Genomic DNA, 21,340 nt, shown 5'->3' with positions numbered 1-21,340 from the left:
ACATCACTTACTTGACATAATGATGTCAGCTGGAAAATCAGTGCTGGCACAAAAGTTTTTTTTTTTTTTTACCTGACCTCATTTAAAGACTTCATTAGCATTAAAAAAAGTCTTCCTACATTGTAGATCAAATCATCTACTCCTAATGCTACGAAAAATATACAATAACATAGAGAGTCCTCATGCTCACCCAAACTCAACGACAGCGTGCCTCATAATAATACATATTGAACCGGCAGTCATTTGATGCATGCTGGGAGGTTCGGTCGGAACAGCAGGTCTTTTGCTCAGTTCAGCGGTACGCTGGAGGCTGTGTATCTAAGGGCTAGCTGCGGGTTTACCAAGCCTGAACTTAAATCCACTACACTGTCCTCTCTCTCTTTCTCAGATGACAGGGTAGGAGCCTGTTCAGTGTTTCTGGCTGCGCCCCCAGTCAAACTGTTCATGTGAACAATTCAATCCTGCTCCCTACAGCAAGTCAACAACCAGATTGACGTTGACTGAATTTTGAAACAGGCCTTGTAAAGTAAAAATCCAAAGAAAGCCCCCAATGCTGTTTTATAAAGCATACAAGCTACCATCAGTGTGATATCTACATCAAACTAAAGCCTAGCATGGTTTGTCATTTAAAGTCTGTTTTCCAAAAAATATGGGTACACTTGGAGTCAGCATGAAGTTTATTATTTTATTAAGTTTACTATTTGCATTCTTCCTGGTCTTGTTGTGAATGATTACAAATATTGTTAGTAGCCTTTAATCAAAAGTAATGACTTGCTCTATTCTGAAACAATTTTTTTTTTGTTGGCTATTAGCCAAATAGCTTTGACATTGTTTTAGCAACCTCACATTCAGTCTGGCTCCATTCTGACATTCATTGCATAGTCACTTTTCAGGATCCCATCAATTCCTGATGGATAGAATAAACAACTGACTTTCACTGAGTTTCACTCAGAAATACATCACATTTAAGAAGTAAGTTGGTTTACAAATGGTAAAATACTTTAGTAACCTACAGTTTTGGTAAAGGATGTCTGGTCTTCTTATTATGAACTGCATCTAATTATAATATGATGAGAATCAAATATGATTACCTATATTCTCCAAACACCTTGTCTTGTAATGAAGCATTTCCAATGAATAAACAGAATGCTTTTCCTGGACATCCTCCCAAATCAAAATTAGACATCCAACTGCATGAAATTTAAATTTAAGGCAAAAAAGGCAAGGACAGTACAATACATGTTTCTCAAATTTAACTGTGATTTTGGCACCACAAGCCTCAACCAAATATGCAAAAATAATCATTTGTTTTTGTAACACGTTTCCTGAACAATTCCCGCTGTCTGTCACTGGTTGAACAATCACAGAGTTCAGGGAGAGATTGTAGAACAATCTATAAATGGCTTAATATATTTGTCTATTTATATAATTTTTGGAATTTTTCAAAGAAATTAATATTTTTATTCAGCAAAGATGCAATACAATATAATATAATTGATTAAGATTGACTGCATATACATTTAGAATGTTACAAAAAAAAAAAAAAAACTGTTCTTTTGAACTTTTTGTTCATCAAATTATTCTAAAAAAAAAAAAAAAAACATCTGAAGGATCATGTGAAACTGAAGACCTGAGACATGAGGCTTGTGAAAATTCAGCTTTGCCATCACAGGAATAAATTAGATTTTAAAATATATTGAAATAGAAAACAGTTATTCAATTTAATAATATTTCACACTGTTTCACTGGATTTTGATCAAATAAATGCAACCTTGGTGAGCATTGGTGAGACTTCTTTCAAAAACTATTTAAAATATAGCCTAATATACTGTTACACATGTTTAACAGTACTGTATACTGCAGGGATCCTCAAATCTGGACCACGAGATCCACTTTCCTGCAGAGTTTACCTCTAACCCTAATCAAACTGACCTGAGCAAGCTAATCAGTGTCTACAGGATCATTAGAAAATCAGAGGTAGGTGAGGTTGATCAGGGTTGGAGCTAAACTCTGCAGCGCATTGGACCTCCAGGGTAAGATTTGAGGAACCCTGGTATACTGGATCCTGGTATACTGGATCTGAGCTCTTAAAGTGAAAGCAGTCTAACATTCCTGCTGCCTGTCAACAAAAGAGAGAAAATCTCTCACTGCTCTTGACTAAATCCTTTGTAACTTTAATAAGACGAAATATATATTTAATTTCACACAGTGAAGAATATGCAGTGTTTTATACATTTATTTACTTTATACAATTTATGTAGCATTTCTTAATTATTTGTTATACTGTATTTTTTGTGCTTGCAATTAGTTTCTTATTCTTATTTAATCACCGACTGTTTACTTGTTTTCAGTGATCTTGAGTTGTTGTTTTTTTATTTAGGCTAGTATTAGTTTTTATGATATTGACACTGTTGACTAGAATTCTGAAATTTCTATCATAAATTATAAAAAAAAAAATTTATATCATAAAGACCCTATTTAAAGCAAAAAATTTTGTTACTGTGAAATAAAATTACTCATATCATGATATAACATTTTGGTCATATCGAAATAATAATAATTCTAAAAATTTCTAAAATAATCTTTAAGAACATGCTAAATGTGTTTGCTCTTGGAAAGCACAGTGCGACTGACAGCTATTAAATAAGAAAGTGTCACAGACCAGTTTTCTTGTTCTGGTTCACAGAGTATTTTTCAGATGAATCTGTGATGGCACAATGGCACATTTTACGGTCAGAGTTGAAAACTGATAGTTGTCCTTTTTACAAATGGTGCAGGATTTCTTGCCAAGCCCCATGAATATTCAGAGGGAACAGGGCCTTAGGCAAGCAGACTAGCATGGAGCTGTTATCCGACTCTTCGCTCCTCTACAGAGCCATGGTTCTTTCTCTTTTCCCCCACCCTTTCCCCATTTTTCTCTCCAAACAGCTCTGCGTTTTTCAGGGAAGGGATATAATAAAAGAGGAGAGGAGGATTTCCGTGTGACTGGTGTGATTAATTGAGCCTGGCAAACAGAAAATAAAAAGTCAGTGGAGCCATATTGTTTAGTGGCTTGTTTAGTGTTTGTGTGCCAGAAACGATGAGCTCATATGATCTGCAGCCACGACGTTCCGCTCTAAGAAGTTAATATTCCCACCGGGAAAGCTTGGTATAATTGACTTTCTGGACCAAGGAGAAATCGGCAAATGGCCGCATAACTAACAGTATGTGCTTGCATAAACAAATGCTGTCAGCCTTAATCAAACACAAACTCCCACACAAATGGTGAAAATGTCACACTCTGAAACCCCTCCAAGAACAAAAGGTGCCATGAGATCAATTAATATAGTATGCAGTGGCAAAAAGTGCTGCAGTGGATTTGATACGTGTTGGCGCACCTTGCATAGCTGATATTTTTAGGGTATCAAAAAATGTCAACCTTTAGCTGGAAGCCTTTGAGCCCAATAAAATGCTAAAAGCAGCCTGTTCCTCATAACTGCAGGGGAGAGCAGGTCACATGGGATAATATTTAGCAGGGCCCTGACCTCACTGGGCCAAGTGCCATCATGACTATGAATGAGATGCGACCGAGTGCAGACATTCTTGGCCTCATGAATGCTGCAGAGAGAAAGCTTTGATAAAAACGCGAATGGCAGATTTAACCCTGTGATACTGCACTATGAAAAGCTTACAGAAGGCGCTTAACTGCCTCTAACAAAAATTCCAATATTGTGAACTTAATGCTTGATGGAAACTGTGGGTACATCCAACACTTTTCTATAACTGTATAATAGGTATATTAGTGTATAGTAGGTGGGTCAGTGATACTCATATTTGTTCTATCTATTAATAAATGTACAAAAAGACATTAAAAATGCACTCAAACATAGACATTTGTATGTTTCCTTTTAGTCAGTCACTCTAGACGTGACGTCGGTGACCGGCGAATTGGGATCTCGCTTAGAGAGACCAATCCACTTTCGAGTGTAAACTAAACATGCCAATGCACATTGGCATGCGATAATTGCATCCAACTGCCACTGATTGCAGCATAAGCATAAAAAAGACAGCTGGTGCAATGCATACCAGCTTTTCGCTTCGGAGCGGAGTGACAACTTTGTTCTGCTCCTATCAACTGCTTCGTGTGTGACGAGTTTAGCGCGCTCCAGGGAGCTTCTTGTGTTGGCGGACATCGCTTCAGTGGTAGTTGTTCCTGTGTCGAGTGGGTTGCGCACTTACGGTTGCACTACCCCCTGTTGTGCTGCAAGCGGCCATCTCCCCTCTGCGTCTCAGCACCTTAAAGAGCATTTCCCTGAAAGAGCTTTTTTCTCTAAAAGAGCTTACACGTAAAGTAACCATTTCACCCGTGCATTTCTGGATGTGTCATTACCTGGCACCGGGTGTTGTTCACGATAGCTGCCTCATGTGTCTGGGCATTAAAGACACTGAGGTGGCGTTCGTGGATGAGTCATGTTCCCATTGCGGGAAGATAACCATCACGGAGCTGCAGGCTAGGCTCTGTTTCCTCCAGGGGGGCGGAGCTCCGTTGCCTCTGCCGCGATCTAGTCTTTGTCCTGGCGGCAGCCAGGCGAGGACTACTTCAGGCAGTAGCATGGGCGGCCTGAGGGTTACAGCGGTGACAAACCCCTCAGGGAACCAACCATCGGTGGACCGTCACTCCTCTAGTGCTTCATGGCCGAGTCCCGAGGTGGGCGTGGCAGCGCGGCACTCACCGGGTCCAAGTTTATCACCCCGTAGTCAGACCTTGCATTTTTCCGCACTAATTGTATACATCACCCGACAAGTTGGTTTGTGCTCCCTTCACATGTCGCAACTTGCTCGCCACCTCCTCCTTTGGAGTCAGAAGTTTCTGGTTCTGAGGTCACGCCATTCACATTCTGGGTCTGCTCAATCGTACAGGACCTACGCTCCCCGGAATAATGGAGACTCCATCCCCGGATGGTCCAGCTGTTTTGGAGACATTTTGGAGCTGCTCAGGTAGACCTGTTTGCTCCACAGACTTCTGACTGCCAGTTGATTTAATCCCTGACCAATGGAACACTCGACACGGACGCATTGACACACAGCTGGCCACAGGGCCATCGCAAGTATGCGTTTCCTCAAATGAGCCTGTGCAAGACACTGTGCAAGATCGACAGCCCCTCCTTGGCACATTCCTCGGAGGAAGGATCTACAGACTCAAAGATGGGGCAACCTGTCTCCCTCCACCCTTAAAGTCTATGTCGCTGCGATTGCTGATAACCATGACCCCGTGGAAGGGAAGTCGGTAGGGAAGCATGACCTGGTGCTCAAAGCACTACAGCAGGGCCCATCTGAGCCTTTGCAGTCAGTCAAGCTAAAGTTTCTTTCAATGAAAACCCTGCTCCTGCTTGCACTGGCCTCCATCAAGAGGGTAGGGGACCTGCACGCTTTTTTGTTCAACTCCCAGATAATCTTGAGGCCCCGGCCCGCCCTATGTGCCCAAGGTTCCTACTACCCCCTTCAGGGATCAGGTAGTGAACCTGCAAGTGCTGCCCCTCGATGAGGCAGACCCAGCTCTAGCTTTGCTTTGTCCCATCCGAGCCTTGAGATGGTACGTAGACTGGACACAAAGCTTTAGGGCCTCAGACCAGCTCTTTGTCTGTTAAGGAGCCCGACAGAAGGGGAAGGCCGTCTCTAAGCAGAGGATGGCCCATTGGATTGTGGATGCCATCACTCTGGCTTACCAGCCCACTCAGGTTCCGAGCTCACTCTACTACCATCATTCGGTGGAAAGCACTGATAATAATGAGAAATTTATACTGTACCATGATACAATTTTTCTAGGATTGTTAGATAAATAAAAAGTTTAAAAGAACAGCATTTATTTAAAAAATAGCTCACTTTAGATTAATTTAATGCAAAAAAAAAACAAAAAAAAAAAACAATTTGAATGGTGGAGTATTTTATTTATTTTCACTTCGCTTAAATTAATTACATAAGTTACTGACTAGTCCTGACTAATTTAATATAATTATATCACATTAATCAGTGTTTCCTAAGAAATCAAAAAAATATTTATTTTCATGTTACTGAACATAAACCTATCGCTAGCCATTTTGCAATCAAAGATGTCAGTGTTGCCGCTAGCATCAAGCATTCATCTTTTCAGAATCCATATCAAAGCTCTTTGAACCTGCTTTCACCATGTCACTGCAAAAGCCATGATGGCAGATCAAAATTTATATATAGCAATGATAGAGATTTTCATTGAACTACGTACAGGGCCAGGGGCAACACTGTAAATCTCACCTAAATCTTTTGCCTTTATGTGACATGCTAGCGCGTTTCTGCAGCGTGTTCAGGGATATCCCATTAACCTCCTGTACTCACAGCCCCGCAGTATAAGTTCCTCTTTACGGCTAAATGGGTGTAAGGATTAGCAAGGGAATAATAATAAACCACAATGTAGGCAAGCCATTATGAATGGACGGCTAAAGAGATGAATGTTGTATGTGGTTAAATTGAGCATGGGCTTTCCATCTGCTGGGACTGAAACAGCATAAAAAAGAGAGACAGAAACAGAAAAGGAGAGAGAGGGTGCATGGAGAAAATGGCACAACTGAGAGAAGAAACAAAGTTAATCAGCAAGAGTTTGCCAAATTCAAAGTTGGCAAAATTATTTAACTGGAACCTGAAAGGAACAGTTAACAGAAAAAATTTAATTCTGTCATTATTTAAAGAATACAGTGAAACAGGAATATTTAATGACCAAAGGGTTTATAAAAGTCTTTGGAAGTCATCCTATAGCTTTATTTGACAAATTTTAAAACTATCAGTCAAGTGTACAAATATTCTTGTATGGATAACTTTCAATTGTGCATCAAATTTAAATTAATTAAAAATTAAGTTTATTATATGAAATTAATTGAATGTTTAAATTTAGAGCAGCTTGACATCTGACTATGAAAAGGTTTTTTTTTTTTTGATGATGATTCTTAATTTTATACAGACACTGTGTATAATGCTAGTGTACAGTATATGCACTGTGTAATGTTCCATTGTATTATTATTATTATATGCTACTTTAGTCTCAAAAGTGAATCAGATTACATACGCATTTTTCTGAGGATGAACAAAAATCTTTATCCACTCAAATTGCTGTTAACACCACATTTTGTTTCGAAAATATTTCTAAACGTATGTGGGTCATATGACATTTAAGAGTGCTTGCAATAAAGAAAAGGGGAAAACAAATTCAAGGTTTTTAGAAAATGACTCTTGAAATGTCATTTTTAATGCCTCTAAAATGTCATGTGGCCTAACCATCAAGCAAAATGTAATAACACTTTTTCCTTACACATTAAATACATGTGAGTGAACATCTCTTTATCATTATTTTCAAATGGTTTTAAATAATAATTTTTTTAATTCAAAGTATTCAACACATTTAAGGAATTAATTTAAAAATATATTTAATTTATAAATCTCATGTTCAACCACAAGCTTTTTCAACCTGACCTAACCTTTTTGTTGTTATAAAAAGAGCAGATTAAATAACATTTTAAGACACTTTATTTATTTATTATTTATTTATTTATTTTTTAAAGGGCCAAGCCTTTCAAAATGCCTTGCTCCAACTTGCCTTGTTCCAAATACAGTATGTCAAAATGGGAAAGAAGAAAGGTGCACTTGTCAAGCAAATTCATAGTTTTTAGAAATGGTGACATCTCTCTCTCTCTCTCTCTCTCTCTCTCTCACACACACACACACACACACACACACACACACACACACACACACACACACACACACACACACACACACACACACACACACTCCTCACGTCACTCACTCTCACACCATCTGACTGCAAGCACAGTTAGTCCACATATTGATTTTAGGGGGTAATTGGCTTTAGTAGAGAGATGGAGAAAAAAACAGGCCAGGAAAGGGAGATAAAAATGTTGGAGGCTAAATAACGTTGTACTATTGAATTCTTTAAGTTTTGGTTGGTGGCTGCGATAAACACAGTAGATCTCCCTTGAGTGAAAGGCAATGTTCGATAAGCCTGTGCACAGTTTGTGCTTGTGGAATGACCTCTGTACCACAGCCAGTGTGTAATGTAACACAGTCCATTGAGCTCAACTACAGAGAACAACCACATTATTTCTGCATTAGCCTATATTATGTTATGTTTTAAAATCCACATTAAACATAAAACCTGACAAAATTGGCGTTGTTCATAATACAATTTACAAAGACATGCGTTTTCCAAATGACACAAAAGTACTGCTCTTTAAAACCAATTCAATGCTCCATTAACCAGTCTAGATTGCAACTGTTAGCGAAACCATGCAAACAGCCAAATAAGTCTGGGGGAGATAAACAACACGAGCAGGAGCCATGGTGTTCTTTTCCACCTTGTCCGTGTGTGCTTGTGCCAAACAGCTCAGTCTGATAGCATTACTTTAACAAATTAGATCTGCTCCTAGCATCTCCACACTCGACTGTGTGGCATATCTGGATTTTTCCTGACAAGGCACAATAAGTTTTTTGATAAGCACCCAAGATAACATATGCAAAGATCTTAAAAATCACTCTTGAAATGTCATATTTAATGCTTCAAAATGCCACGTGATCATCGTTTCAGTTACTCCATCTATGTCTCCCTCGTTACCCTCCTCGTTTTTCTCCCTATTTATTCTCCTGGTGTCTGCAGTCCTGTGCTGTTTCGTTGTTTTATGTCAAGTGAGTATTCGCTGTGTATGTGGTATGTTCATCTTGCCTTGCCTTGCTGTGCTCTGTCCTGGCCTGCCTGCCTGTTTTTCCCCCTCTGGGTAGTTTTTGTTGTGGTTTTGTTTTATTTTATTAATAAAAGACCCATTCTTCCTGCACCTTGAGTCCTCGCTTCTTCCACTCACTTGTCCCCTAAAATTACTGCCCTTAACACACAGGCACGAGGGTCTGATTTGGTGAACTATATATATATATATATATATATATATATATATATATATATATATATATATATATATATATATATATATATATATACAGTATATAGATTTACAAATAATTACAAAGAATTGTCAAGTAACACATTGAATCAAAGTTTGAATTAAACATTTTAAAGTAGAGGTTAAAAAAGTTTTTTTTTTGTTTTTGTTTTTTTCTGTATCCAAGTCATTGTATCAATGAAATGTATTTTCAAATATTTTAGAATACATTTATACATATTCATATGCACACATGAGCAGGCCAAGATCATCAAAGCACAGCCAAAGTGCTTTTTATTGTTCAACAACTTCCTTTGAAATGGAGGATATGTTCAGGGTGATGTTTTCAAAGATACATGAATTCATCTACAAGTTTTTCTCATTCAGATTCCTCACTGTGTTTGCACTCCTCAGATGAAATTTATGCTGTGCTGACTTTAGGTTCTTTCACAGAGGAAACCCATGTTTTTTTATTCCTTATACTCAACCACCCAGAGCAGAATCCATTTTCTGAAGGGAGCAGCATTACGTGCGCCTCTCTCTGATTTTCCCTCATTGTAACATCTGAAGTAAAACACAAAGCATCCAATTTTCCACCCCAAGCTTCCAAGACATCATGATGGCTAATTAATGCTGCCACGTTAAAGTGTGCGATTCACATATTCCAGGCATTGCAGGAAAAGCATTTAACTCCTTTCAATTCTAGGATGCTACTGTTAATTTGCATTGGACTGTACAATTGACTCAAGCAAAAAATGCTTGTGCAATCACAATTAGAACTGATATTTTGTTTACCTTCCTTCATCTACCAGTGATGCAAAATCCACATCAATTTGTTACTCTGCCTTCATTTGTTTAGTTTCTCTACTAATTACCTGTCCCTTCCCTCAACATTAATAGATGGGAGGACATGAACCATCTTGAAATAATAATTAATTTATTGTGCCTCGAGATGAAATTGTGCCATATCAAGGACTTCAGTAAATCTATTCAACCTTCCAGAGCCTGAAATGTCGATTGCACAGAGGACTTCTCCATCCCTAGACTTTATCAGACCTGAGAAAATCAGGTACGCGGTGGTGAAATGTGGCCACCTGAATGTCCCGAAAGTTCATTCCCTGAGTTCAATTTTCAATTTTTCGGTTTGAATCCATCACGCCTCAATAACATAGCTAGGTTCTTGTGCACAGAGGGGCCATATATCCAGCTCCCTTTTCTAATCTTAGATGTCATTAGAATGATTTAAATTCAATACAATCTCGAGTCCACAAATTAGAAGATTAAATATCTCCAGTACATCACAGTCTTATCAGAATTATTGCACTTGGGATTACTTATTTCTGGTTTTGCTACATCCTCTACATGTGCAAATAGAGTTGAATGTTATTTGTTATGACCAAGACGCATGCAGTAATGAGTGCTGTGAATGCTAATAATATTAGTATTAGCAGTATACAACAACATGCACAGCATAGTAAATACAACCATATGAGAGATTCAAATGCAGAGAGAAAGACACTTGTATAAGAAAGGTCATAACATGAATATAATTTCTCTGGTTTAAGGTAATGTCAACAAACTGTTGGTTTCAGACCAAGAGCATGACTTTTATTCAACAGTTCAATAGACAAAAAGTTAATACTCACTTCAGAAGTGCTTCTGAAGTGGCATTTAGGTGTCTTTACACAGACTGTTTAATGCTGCTCAGAGGTGGCATCAATGCATTTACACAGCAAATACAACTGTACGTTTTGATCCTATGGGCTAAAGTGGGTCAGGTCAGGCTTAATTTCGTCTGGATTTTATGCAACACTACGTCTTTACACAGAATTTTGAGCAGGCCTTAACTCAGCTGTGCCTAATTTTATTCTGTCCACAAAAAACAATTTCAAACAAAGGCAAATCCATCACTGCATCTCAGAGCTACATACAACAGTATAATTTTAGTTTCTGAATGAATCTGTGTTTTTGAACGAATACCTAAGTTATTCAATGACTTAAGCTCTTTTCGGATGGGATTCATTTTCTAAACTATGTTTGAATTTCGATTCTTATCGCCTGACGTCTGCGATTTTCATTTACCAATTCGGACGGGACTAACATCTCTGTGTTTATTACAGAGGTGGGAGGGTATGTTTTAGACATCTGGGCATTGCAGATATCACACAAATTTCTCTAACGACCCCCTGTAAAACTAGTCCCGTCTGAATAGGGCTTTATTCATCAAGACACATGCTTGTTTCGATCCTGATTGAATCAGTTTTTGAAAAATTGGTTGAGTAAGTAATTCAATGACTTACTAATAAACACAAATGTTTGTTTTGGTCTTGAATTAATCACTGGGTTGAACAATTATGAATGATTAAATGATTCACTCATAAAAACACTTGTTGCCACCTACTGGCATACCAATATAACCTCGCTGAGTCCCTGAAAACCCCCCAGCACTATACATACACTTTTCAATAACCTACATACATATCATTAAATGTGTAATACAACTATAGTACAACAATAAACACACATTTCTTCTCATACATAGCTAAAATTAACAATGATCACACACTTTGTAGTTGCCAGAATAAATGTATGTCATATTATATCAGTATTGCATGTTTTTTTATTTTCCTTTCACAAAGAACCTGGTAAATAATGGTCTTTTATTTGGCCCTATATCTGTCAACAGTTGCTCTTTGGAAGTTAAAATGAGCTGTTTTTGACTTCTGGGCTTGTGCAACGCCTCAGTGCAGTGAAAATCAAGCCACACCAACTGCAGGGTACTCGGGTCTTATTAAAGCAGCGGCGATAATGATGACCGGGATCTGCAATCATAATTTGTGTTAAATCCAGGGTTGCACTGATAATGGTGGATAAACAGAAGGCCAAATCTCCACCAATCTCTTGGAAAAAGGGTGTTAACACTCAGTTTGAACAAAGCCCTAATCTAACACAGCTTTTGGTGTTGCAGCCCCTCCGTTCCAAACCAAAAGCTTTGTCCAGGTATTAAAGACCAACCTGCTCCTTCTTAACCCTCAAGATATCTCTCTGTTTAAAGGTATAGTTCACCTGCAAATCATTCCAAACCTATATAACTTTCTTCTGCAGGACACAAAAGAAGATACTGTATGTTGAAGAATGTTGGAAAACAAACAGTTGGTGACCACTGAGATTTATTGTATGGACAAGCGTGTGTTATATATTATTTATAAACTATTGGGGCATTTATTAATATTCTGAATGAACAATTTTTATTTCCAGATATTATTTAAGTTTTAGTCATTTTTATGTACTTTTGCCATTTTATAATTTTTATATATTTAGCTTGAATTTATTTTTTATTTAAATTTTAGTTTTTCATTTTGAACTTATTTTCAGTTAGTTGCCACAGCAACATTTCAACTTTTCATTTAATTTTTATGATATATTTTATTTTATTTCAGCTTTATTTTGGTCAAAATATATTTTAATAGTTTTAGGCTTAGTTAACAATAACAACATTTGTATGACTTTATTTTCTATCAACCCACTTTTACTGTATGTACAAAAAAAAAAATATCAAAATTTTGTGTTTCTCAAAACATATTAAATCATGCAAGTTTGGATGACATGACAGTGATTGATCACATAATTTTTATTTCTTTAATATCCATCATTTCACCTGGCTGGTCACACTATTTTGTGACAGCAAAAAAACATAAGATACAAGAAGGCACAGAACTATATTTCTTAATTGGCCCTGACTGCGTTTCAACATTTGGATCTTAGGGACTGCTCTCAGCTCCTGCATTCAGCTTCCTCTTTCTTTTCCCTGCTTTCGACAAACCTATTGAAAATGAAAAGAGGAAAAGGCCACATGAGGCTTCCCCAAACAAGGTTATTAAATGGCCACTGGATCAAGAAAGCAGTCCCTGAAATGCTTTTTAGTCCATCTTGTTTTTCTTACTACTGCTGCGTCTGTTTACAGCTGGGACAAAGGCTTCAAACAGCCAGTGGCTTGGGGAAAGACACATGAGGGGAGCAGCTCTCCCTGTTATTTAACCCAGCCAGATCTTGTCTGGTAACACAGCTTTATCTTTTAGAAAAGAGGAGGTGGGGTAATAAGGTCAGTCAAGCCCAGGAGACAAGGAAGTGAGACTCAGGAGAATGAGCGTGAGAGTTTTCTAGATAGTGAGAAGGAGAGAAGGACAGATGGACAGAGGGAAGGAGGGCGGGGGAAAGAGACAAATGATAGTCACAAAGTCTCTGTTCACAGTGAAGCTTAAAACATTGAGTGTCCTGCTTTTACTGCTTAATCCAGTTAGATATAGTAGGGTAGTGGGAGGAAGTCTGTCTACAGACAGATCTGACTATTGGAATGAACTCATACAACGTCTGCATGATAATTGCATCTGAATGCTGAGAGTGACTGCACAACCATTTTTATTTTTCCACACGATATCAGGAAGTAATTACACACAGTGTGCACATCATTCTACTTTTCTATCACTGAGCCATCCAAAGTTTGGCTTCGGCAACGGATTATGCCATGCATCTGCAATTTCAGATGAAACTAACCTTGAGTGAAAACACCTTTAATTACTTTAGAACCAAATTGGGAAACTCAAGCATTAAAACCACATGATGTTCGAATATCCTACCTATGTTTGGATGCATGTGGCCCAGGTTCAAAATTTACAGCGGTTTGTAGCATTCCCACAACTTCTGGATATTCAATTTTCCTTATTTTAGAAAGTCACAAAGACAAATTCTAATTAAATGCTTTCAATTTGAGGATAACTGAAAAAATCTATGTTCGTTATATAATTTTCAATTACATTTTAAAGATTCTATTGCATTCAACTTGGGATGGGAATTGTGAGCAATTTAGGTTTTGGATTCTTCAAAAAGAATCTGGTAACACTAACAATTCTTTTGAGAAGTCTTAAAGGGGTAGTTCACCCAAAAATGACAATTCAGTAATTATTTACTCACTCTGGTGTTCTTCTAATGCTTTCTTTTACAGATCACAAAAGGAGAAAAAAAAATAATCTGCTGGCACTCATCCATATAGTGCACTTCTAGAATTACATATTTTTGTAGGCCAATACCCAGAAACAAGCTAGTATTTTGGCACTTCCAATTCCATCGTCCTGAAGTCGATGGTTTGTTTGAAAGGGTTTTTGGTTAATTGGCCGAAATAAAGTCGGTGGTTAAAACAAGCTCAAGCTATTTTCATGTTTTATTCTACAACATAATATTCATTAGTAACACCACACTCATGACTTTTTTATGTGTCTGGAAAAAAGGTGGTTGTTAACAAGTGGCTAAATGAGACTGTAGATGTTGTTGAGGACATTAAATTTCATCACACCAAACACGAAAACTTGCCTAACAGTCTACTTTTACAGCCTTGCTGCATTTATAATCGCACTCTTCCAAACTATTCTAACTCAAAATTTCAGGGAATATATATATATATATATATATATATATATATATATATATATATATATATATTTTTTTTTTTTTTTTTTTTTTTTTTTTTAAATAAAGACTGAAAGAGATGACAGAGGTTTACACGTTTTACTTCTGGCAATAATATTTAGATTTCAGAATTCTTAAAAGTTGTGCTCATTTGTGAACACTATCATAATGAACACATTGTGTATGAATCATACATTTTTGTAAGTCACAGAGCATATATGTGACCATACTGTAGTTGAGATTTTTAATCCTTATTGTTGTTTTTAGGATTGATATTGGGTGATGCAGGCTGGCCTACAATAAATATCACTGCGGTACTCTGTAGTGACCAGCTTCAAACTTTAAGAAATGAGATGCAAAAGTAACACAGAATGATCCTGTGCAACTTGTGCCACATTTTTTCAAGTGTTCTGAAGGCGTATGATAAGGTTTGGTGAAAAACAAACCAAAATTTAAATGATTATTTAGTGAATATCCTGACTTTGGCCATTGATCTGACTTTATATGGATGAGTGCGAGCAGGACATTTTTTTCTTTAAATGAAAATCAGCCATACGGCATTAGAACGAGACCCCACTGAGTAAATAATGTCTGGATTTTTATTTTGGGTGAATTATTCATATAAGAACAACATTGTTTCATGGAGTTGGACAAGGTGAAATGAATTTGTCCAACTGTTCAGTAAGTGAGTCAGATCAGTCATAATACACTAGTCAAGGCGTATGTTTTTGATTGACTAAAAGAGTCATAAGAGTCATTTATTTAAGAATCAGACTACCCTAGACATGCTGTCTGTTTCTGATCCATTATAGAGCATCAGCTCATAAGATTCATTCCCTAAAGAAATGGACTTCACTAGTCACGCTGTATGTTTGTGATCCACTAACCAGCTCATATCAAAATCAATCGCTTGACTTTTCTAGTAAACTAAACAGAGCCCAAAAATCATTCGCTCAACAACTGGACTTTGCAGGTCATGCTGCGTGTTTCTAATTCATTAAAAAACAGCTCATAAGAGTCATTAGCTCAGGAATTGACTTCACTGGTCACACTAAAGGTTCCACACTTTGAATGTCATGAAAACTTTTTGGTATTATGATATTTTTTTAAACAATGATTCACTGTTTCCAAACCTTTTATTCAGTGACTTGTCCAAGCCTTGAATGACATTTCTAAACAGATATTTTTCACAACTATTTGACATTGATCACATTGCTCCACACTAAAATAAAAAGTCTTGAGATAAGAGCTGTAATTCTACATCTATTTGATTTGATATGAAGCAAGCAAGTGCAGTGTTAATGAGGTCTTATGCAGGAAAATTCAGAACTTGTGCCGCCCAGAGCCCCAGTATGACGAACGTAGACTAAATTCCTCCGTTTTCACTCTGCAGACTGACACATCTTTGATTGAGTAGCCGTTTTGTGATAATAAGCAGCATAAATTTTCAGTTAAATACAGTAATGTTCCTTTCTGTAGTGATAAAATGTGAAAAAGACCAAGGAAGATGAATACATGCAATTTCTGGCCTTCCACATCCCCTGCTTTTCATTCATCTGCTGTACCTTCTGCATTAGCATGTGTTACCATTGGCTACAGCACAGCAGATGCGCTCTCCACTTTTTTGGGGGAACATCAAGGGAAGTGAATTCAGGGACTTTTATCTCCTTAATTATGTAAATTATATGCCACTGATATTCCTTATCAAGAAGCTGTGTTTCTTCCTTGGCAAGTTGCGAAGCGAGAGTCTGAATCCATTCACGTTGAACAGTTTCTCCAAACTTGGCGAAAGAATTTCCTCCTGACTCACAATAGGATGAAAAAAAAGCCCCGGCTCATAACTCATTTCTTAGATACAGTACGACTCTAAATCAGTGTTGCCTTCAATTGTGTGCTACTTTTTCTTGCACCCAGTGCCACAGCTGTGCAATTCATCTGCAAGGCCCTTAAAGCCCGACCACTCTGTGAAATTTTTTCTGCATTTACAACTTTAGCTGCAGCTTTATTCAAATATTGCTTTTGACATTCTTCACACAATATCTATCACTGCTCCATTTGCACACCATTTATGCAAACATCTCTCACTTGAACTCAGGTACAGTATTACTTGCCATTCAGACTCACCTCAGAGATTAAATTTTAAATCAAGGCAGATGAGCAGAAAGCAGTGAAGAAAGAGACGTCTGATAAAAACAACCGTTGTGCCATGTGCTACATATTTTCTAAGGATTCCTAACAGGGAATTGAAATCAATTATACGCAGAATGATGTTGTTGTTACCACTTAGTGTCTTATTGGCAATCTTTATCATCTAAAACGGGTCCTGGGAAGGATTGTCAGCATTCATTGTAGTACTAAGAATTGATTAAGGTAAACAATTTAAGAGGTTTTGACGAATTAGAACACACAGGCTCTTTATTACTGCAACTGAATATGACTAATAAGCTCAGCTGCAGATTAGGATCATTGACAGAACCAACATGGACCTGCAATAATCGCTATATGAATCAGCAGCATGGATTTTGTAGAGTAGTTACTGATTGCATCAGGAATTCAAGTCGACATGCACAGGATGAGGTTAGTGAGTGAAAACCGGTTCCAGAACTCTAAAAGACCATCAGGAAAAGCCAAAAACTCGCTGGTTTAATAATGAATCAATCTGTCACAATCGTAAATGTTACTGACACTGCATAAAGGGAACATAAAACTGTATGTACCTGCTGTGAAATTGTAGCTAGCAGAAAATCCCATCGCTTCCAATTCACCATCCGCAACAAATTTTATCCATAGGTAACGGCCGCTCGATCTGATATATGGAGGGTTCTGCTGGCCGCAGTAGCGTCCAATTATTGGAGAAAAGCCAAAGGGTCCATCCCGGACTTCAATATGGTCAAATTTACATTCCCATGAAGGCTCTATTGAATACTTTTCATCAAAGAAAAGATCAATGCATTGTCTCGGGGGAGCTGCAAAGGAGAAAAAAAAATAAAAAAATCAAGACTGACATCTGTAATTTATGATGGATGATGTCATATGTCAAACACACTCTCATGGCAATTCACAACTATGGTTTGGTAGGTGAACTGGTGGCCAATCTGGTTAGATTTAGGGATGGACCTTTGCGATTGTTTTTAATTTTTTTAATTTATTTATTCTTTCTTAAAAACTTTTGTGTATGAATCACATTTATACGAAAATCTCCACCACAAGATCGGGTTGAGTATGTTTATTTTTTTTGAGTATTTATTTCTACTGTAACATGAAAATGACACAAAATTACAAAAATTTTGTAAGGAAGAATGAAAGAACCTTATATATCTTATAATATTTGTAATCAGTGCTGGGTAGTGACTGTTTACATGTAATCTTGATTACGTAATCAGATTCCAAATATTATATTACATTTTAAATAATCAGACTACAGTTTCTTTATTATTGATTACATAAACACATATTCACATGCACTTTCTTAAAAAAATAAAAATAAAAATCATTGTATCAACTACCAATGAGCATTATTTTTATTTGAATTATTACTCAGTGGGTTTTTTAACCATGTGTCATAATAGTAATAATAGTACTGTATATTATGGTTTTGGGAGTAATCTAACCAGCACCGTTTGTAATCTTATTAGGATGGCAAAGAGATTATCACATATAAACCATCTAATTACAAGACAATTACTACTAGCTTCTTAGTTCAAATTGATTATTAGCTTGCAACAGTGCAGCATGCTAGCAGTCCAGCAGATGCGATTGAAAGTCAACCCCATTTTTACCCACTTTTGTGGAAATCTAATTGTGTTAATCAAATTAACTTTCAGATATTGAGAGATTGTTGACGTATAGAGCCTTCTGTTATGAATGCAAATGAAATACTAGTGTTTATTAGCATCATAATGGTGCTGCATAGGATTAACAATCAACTGATTGCTCCTGCATCTTTCACTCTGAGTGCCACTGCGCTGCTGAACAATTCAAAACAACCCCCACCATCCAAGTGTGACATGACAGATTTGTTTGTGTGCTGCATTTACTATTCGGACAAGGTATTTTTTTTTTTACCTTCAATGATGTAGATGCATTCTCGCTCTGGAGGATATTTGTTTGGGTAATTGGGTGAGGTGAAGAGGCCTCCCTCTGGTTCTTTCACCCAGGTTCCACACTGCCCTGCTGGCTGCACTCCTGAATTGTTTTTCACTGAGAGAGAGCAGTCAAATGTCAGAGATTGCCAGGAAACATGGAGATGGAGAGTGGGTGGGTATTCTGTGACAAAACATCATTACCTGCTTCCTTCTTTGTTGCCCCAGACAACCCAAGCATGAGAAGACCTGCAACAACTGCGACAAAAGATTTAAGATCAAAACAGCATAGAATCATGTGGATTCATTATGAACATACGGCTGGACTGAATGGTGCAATTCTTACATGTATATTTATGCTGGACTAAATCGCAAAACTTATATATTTGAAAATGCATTTTAGGAATGGCTGAAAATCAACGATCTGAAATCGTTTAAAGAATTTGGTTTAAACTTGGATATATATTGATATATATATATATATATATATTAATACAGTACACAAAATTAATGCAAATGAAAAACCAAAATGCATTTATTTATTTTAGTCTTTTACATTCCAAACTGATTGATTTGATGTGAATGTACTGCAAGTTTGGAGAAAAAGAAGAATTCAGCTTAAGCTGGTAGCTGTTTTGAAATAAGGTAGCTGTTTTTTAGTTGGTCCAAGCTGGTCACTGGCTGGTTGTCTAGCTACAAACCACCTGATATGACCATTTTTTATTTATTTATTTTTATTTTTTTATTTTTTTTGCTGTTTCAAGACGCTCTACCAACTTGAACTAGTTAATTACTAGCTTGTAATGACCATCTTAGGCCAGCTAGAAACCAGCTACCATTGAAAACCAGCAGATGGTGTTTTGCTGGTCCATGATGGTTTGCTAGGTTGTGGACCACCAAATCACCAGCTTGGACAAACTCATAACCAACCTGCACCAACTAATGATCATGGGCTAGAATCAGATACCAATTTAAGCTGTATTTTCCAGCAAAAAAAAAAAAAAAAACACAACTGGGAAAATAAATGCTATACTGTCATGATGCATATGCAGTTGCATATCACTCAAAATAAATGAAATGCAGTTATTTCAGTCATTTCACAATGACACACAAAGTTCCTAAAGGAATAAAGCGAGTAAATGCAGATAGACCTCATGCGTAAAATGAAACAGAGAACAGAGTGAAGTTAACTGGCAGCTGGACTCACCGTGAAGGAACCTGTTCCCATGTACCATGTCTATTCCTTTCACAGAGGGCTTTCTCAACTAATTCCATTTAGATCGGAATACTTTCAGAAGAAAAGATGGATATTTGCGAAAAAAAGAAGCAAAAATCACAGCTAATATGTCAACAGCCCTGAATTCATTTCACTATACTGACAACTGAGATTCCAGCAGAGATCCACAACTATGCATTAGTAGTTCCGTATAAAACCAGAAAAAGGTGCAAACATTTCCATCCAAACGTTTCCAAACCCCTCTGGTGCTCTTGATGGATTAATAGGTCCGTCCGTCATTAGCTTTTCCTGATCGCTCCACCTTTCCAGAGTCATCACGAAAAGATTCATAAAGGGGAAAGGTTGGAAAATCTTCCATCCATCTCTAAGGAACACTTATCAAAATATCCATTCCAATTCATTTTTCCATGGTTGAGCAAAGCCAACTTCAACAAGAAAACTCACAGCGTCAAGAAACGTGTTTAAAGCCTCATTCCCGTGTTTCCTCGCCAGTATATGCAGTATAAAGCCCCTTTCCTGCTTCCCTCCACATCAAAGAGTTAATTCATATCATCGCTCCTCTCCGGCTATTCATTAATTTCAGTTCTTCAGCAGAGTTATGTCAACATGATGCGGCAGCACACGGAACTGTTCGTCATATGTCCACTAAAGAAAATGTTGATGCTCTTGAAGACGCACCGCAAAGCCGGTCAGACTGCGGGATCCAATGAACCCAACACCTCACGCGGCAGCACTAGAGCACAATTTGGGGGGTAAGCAGAAAAAAGGCTCTGTGTGAGGAAAAGAAACAAGCAAAGAGATGGATATCAAACCAGAACTACTATCAGCGTCTCCAGCATTAACTGCACCTGCAGTGCTGGATTGGCGAAGAGCATCTGCAGCCTGCGGACAATTGGAGTGAAGTAGCGAAGCATGCAGACACTATAAATTCATTCGAGGGTTTATACGCGGCTCGTGTGAGCCAGCCAGCCTCTTTCAGGGGAAAAAATCACGTTGTTTATCTGGCTTTAAAAATATTAACTTCATTCATCAATAAACTTGACGCGATCTAAATATGGAGGAATCACTCCCGCTGTTTTCTCGCCATTAAATCTAGTATTTATCATTGAAAATGTGCGCAGTGTTGATTATCGTTAACCTGAGTTTGTTTTACACATGTGGTGTAGAGTAGACTAATATTTTGTGTGGAATAATGAATTGTTATTCTTAATCCTTGAAAAGAATAATATTCTTTTTCCAAAATGAACATGTAGTCTTTTATACAGTAAAATAGGCATCAAAACTTAAAATAACAACATATTCAGTCGATTTCAGACAAAATATCATTCATACATTCATTTACTTTCTTGCTCAAATTTAAAGTGTAAGCATATATCTAACAAAATCTTGCTTAAAAAAAGAATAAACTATTCTGGAAATGGTAAACACGTTTATATTTTACTTTAACTACAACAAAAGTTTATTTTATTTAATTAAAAAAACAAAAAAACAAAACAAAAAAAAAACATGATATTGTGACTGTATGTTTTAGAGTTACACGTCATTAAATTTTTCCAAAATCTTTAAATACTGTTTACTTTTACTTTTTTTTTTTTTTACAG

General features: G+C 37.2%; 1 protein-coding gene across 2 annotated transcripts in view; it reads right to left on the bottom strand.

The window, feature by feature from the left end:
- Positions 1 to 20,739, bottom strand: part of neto1l (neuropilin (NRP) and tolloid (TLL)-like 1, like) — an 84,873-nt gene extending 64,134 nt beyond the window's left edge. Inside the window, exons 1-4 of one of the 2 annotated variants that reach the window (XM_042751984.1) lie at positions 19,710 to 20,739; positions 18,707 to 18,760; positions 18,486 to 18,620; positions 17,138 to 17,386 (exon numbers count right to left, since the gene is read on the bottom strand). In XM_042751984.1, the coding sequence (XP_042607918.1) occupies positions 17,138 to 17,386; positions 18,486 to 18,620; positions 18,707 to 18,760; positions 19,710 to 19,737 (466 nt within the window). In that variant the 5' untranslated portion in view covers positions 19,738 to 20,739. The remainder of the gene's footprint in view (positions 1 to 17,137; positions 17,387 to 18,485; positions 18,621 to 18,706; positions 18,761 to 19,709) is intronic. The other variant, XM_042751983.1, reaches the window with a different exon arrangement.
- Between the last annotated feature and the right edge of the window lie 601 nt (positions 20,740 to 21,340).

This window comes from Cyprinus carpio, chromosome B24, assembly GCF_018340385.1.
Source record: "Cyprinus carpio isolate SPL01 chromosome B24, ASM1834038v1, whole genome shotgun sequence".
Taxonomy (NCBI): Eukaryota; Metazoa; Chordata; class Actinopteri; order Cypriniformes; family Cyprinidae; genus Cyprinus; species Cyprinus carpio.
This window is presented reverse-complemented; position numbering and strand designations above follow the sequence as displayed.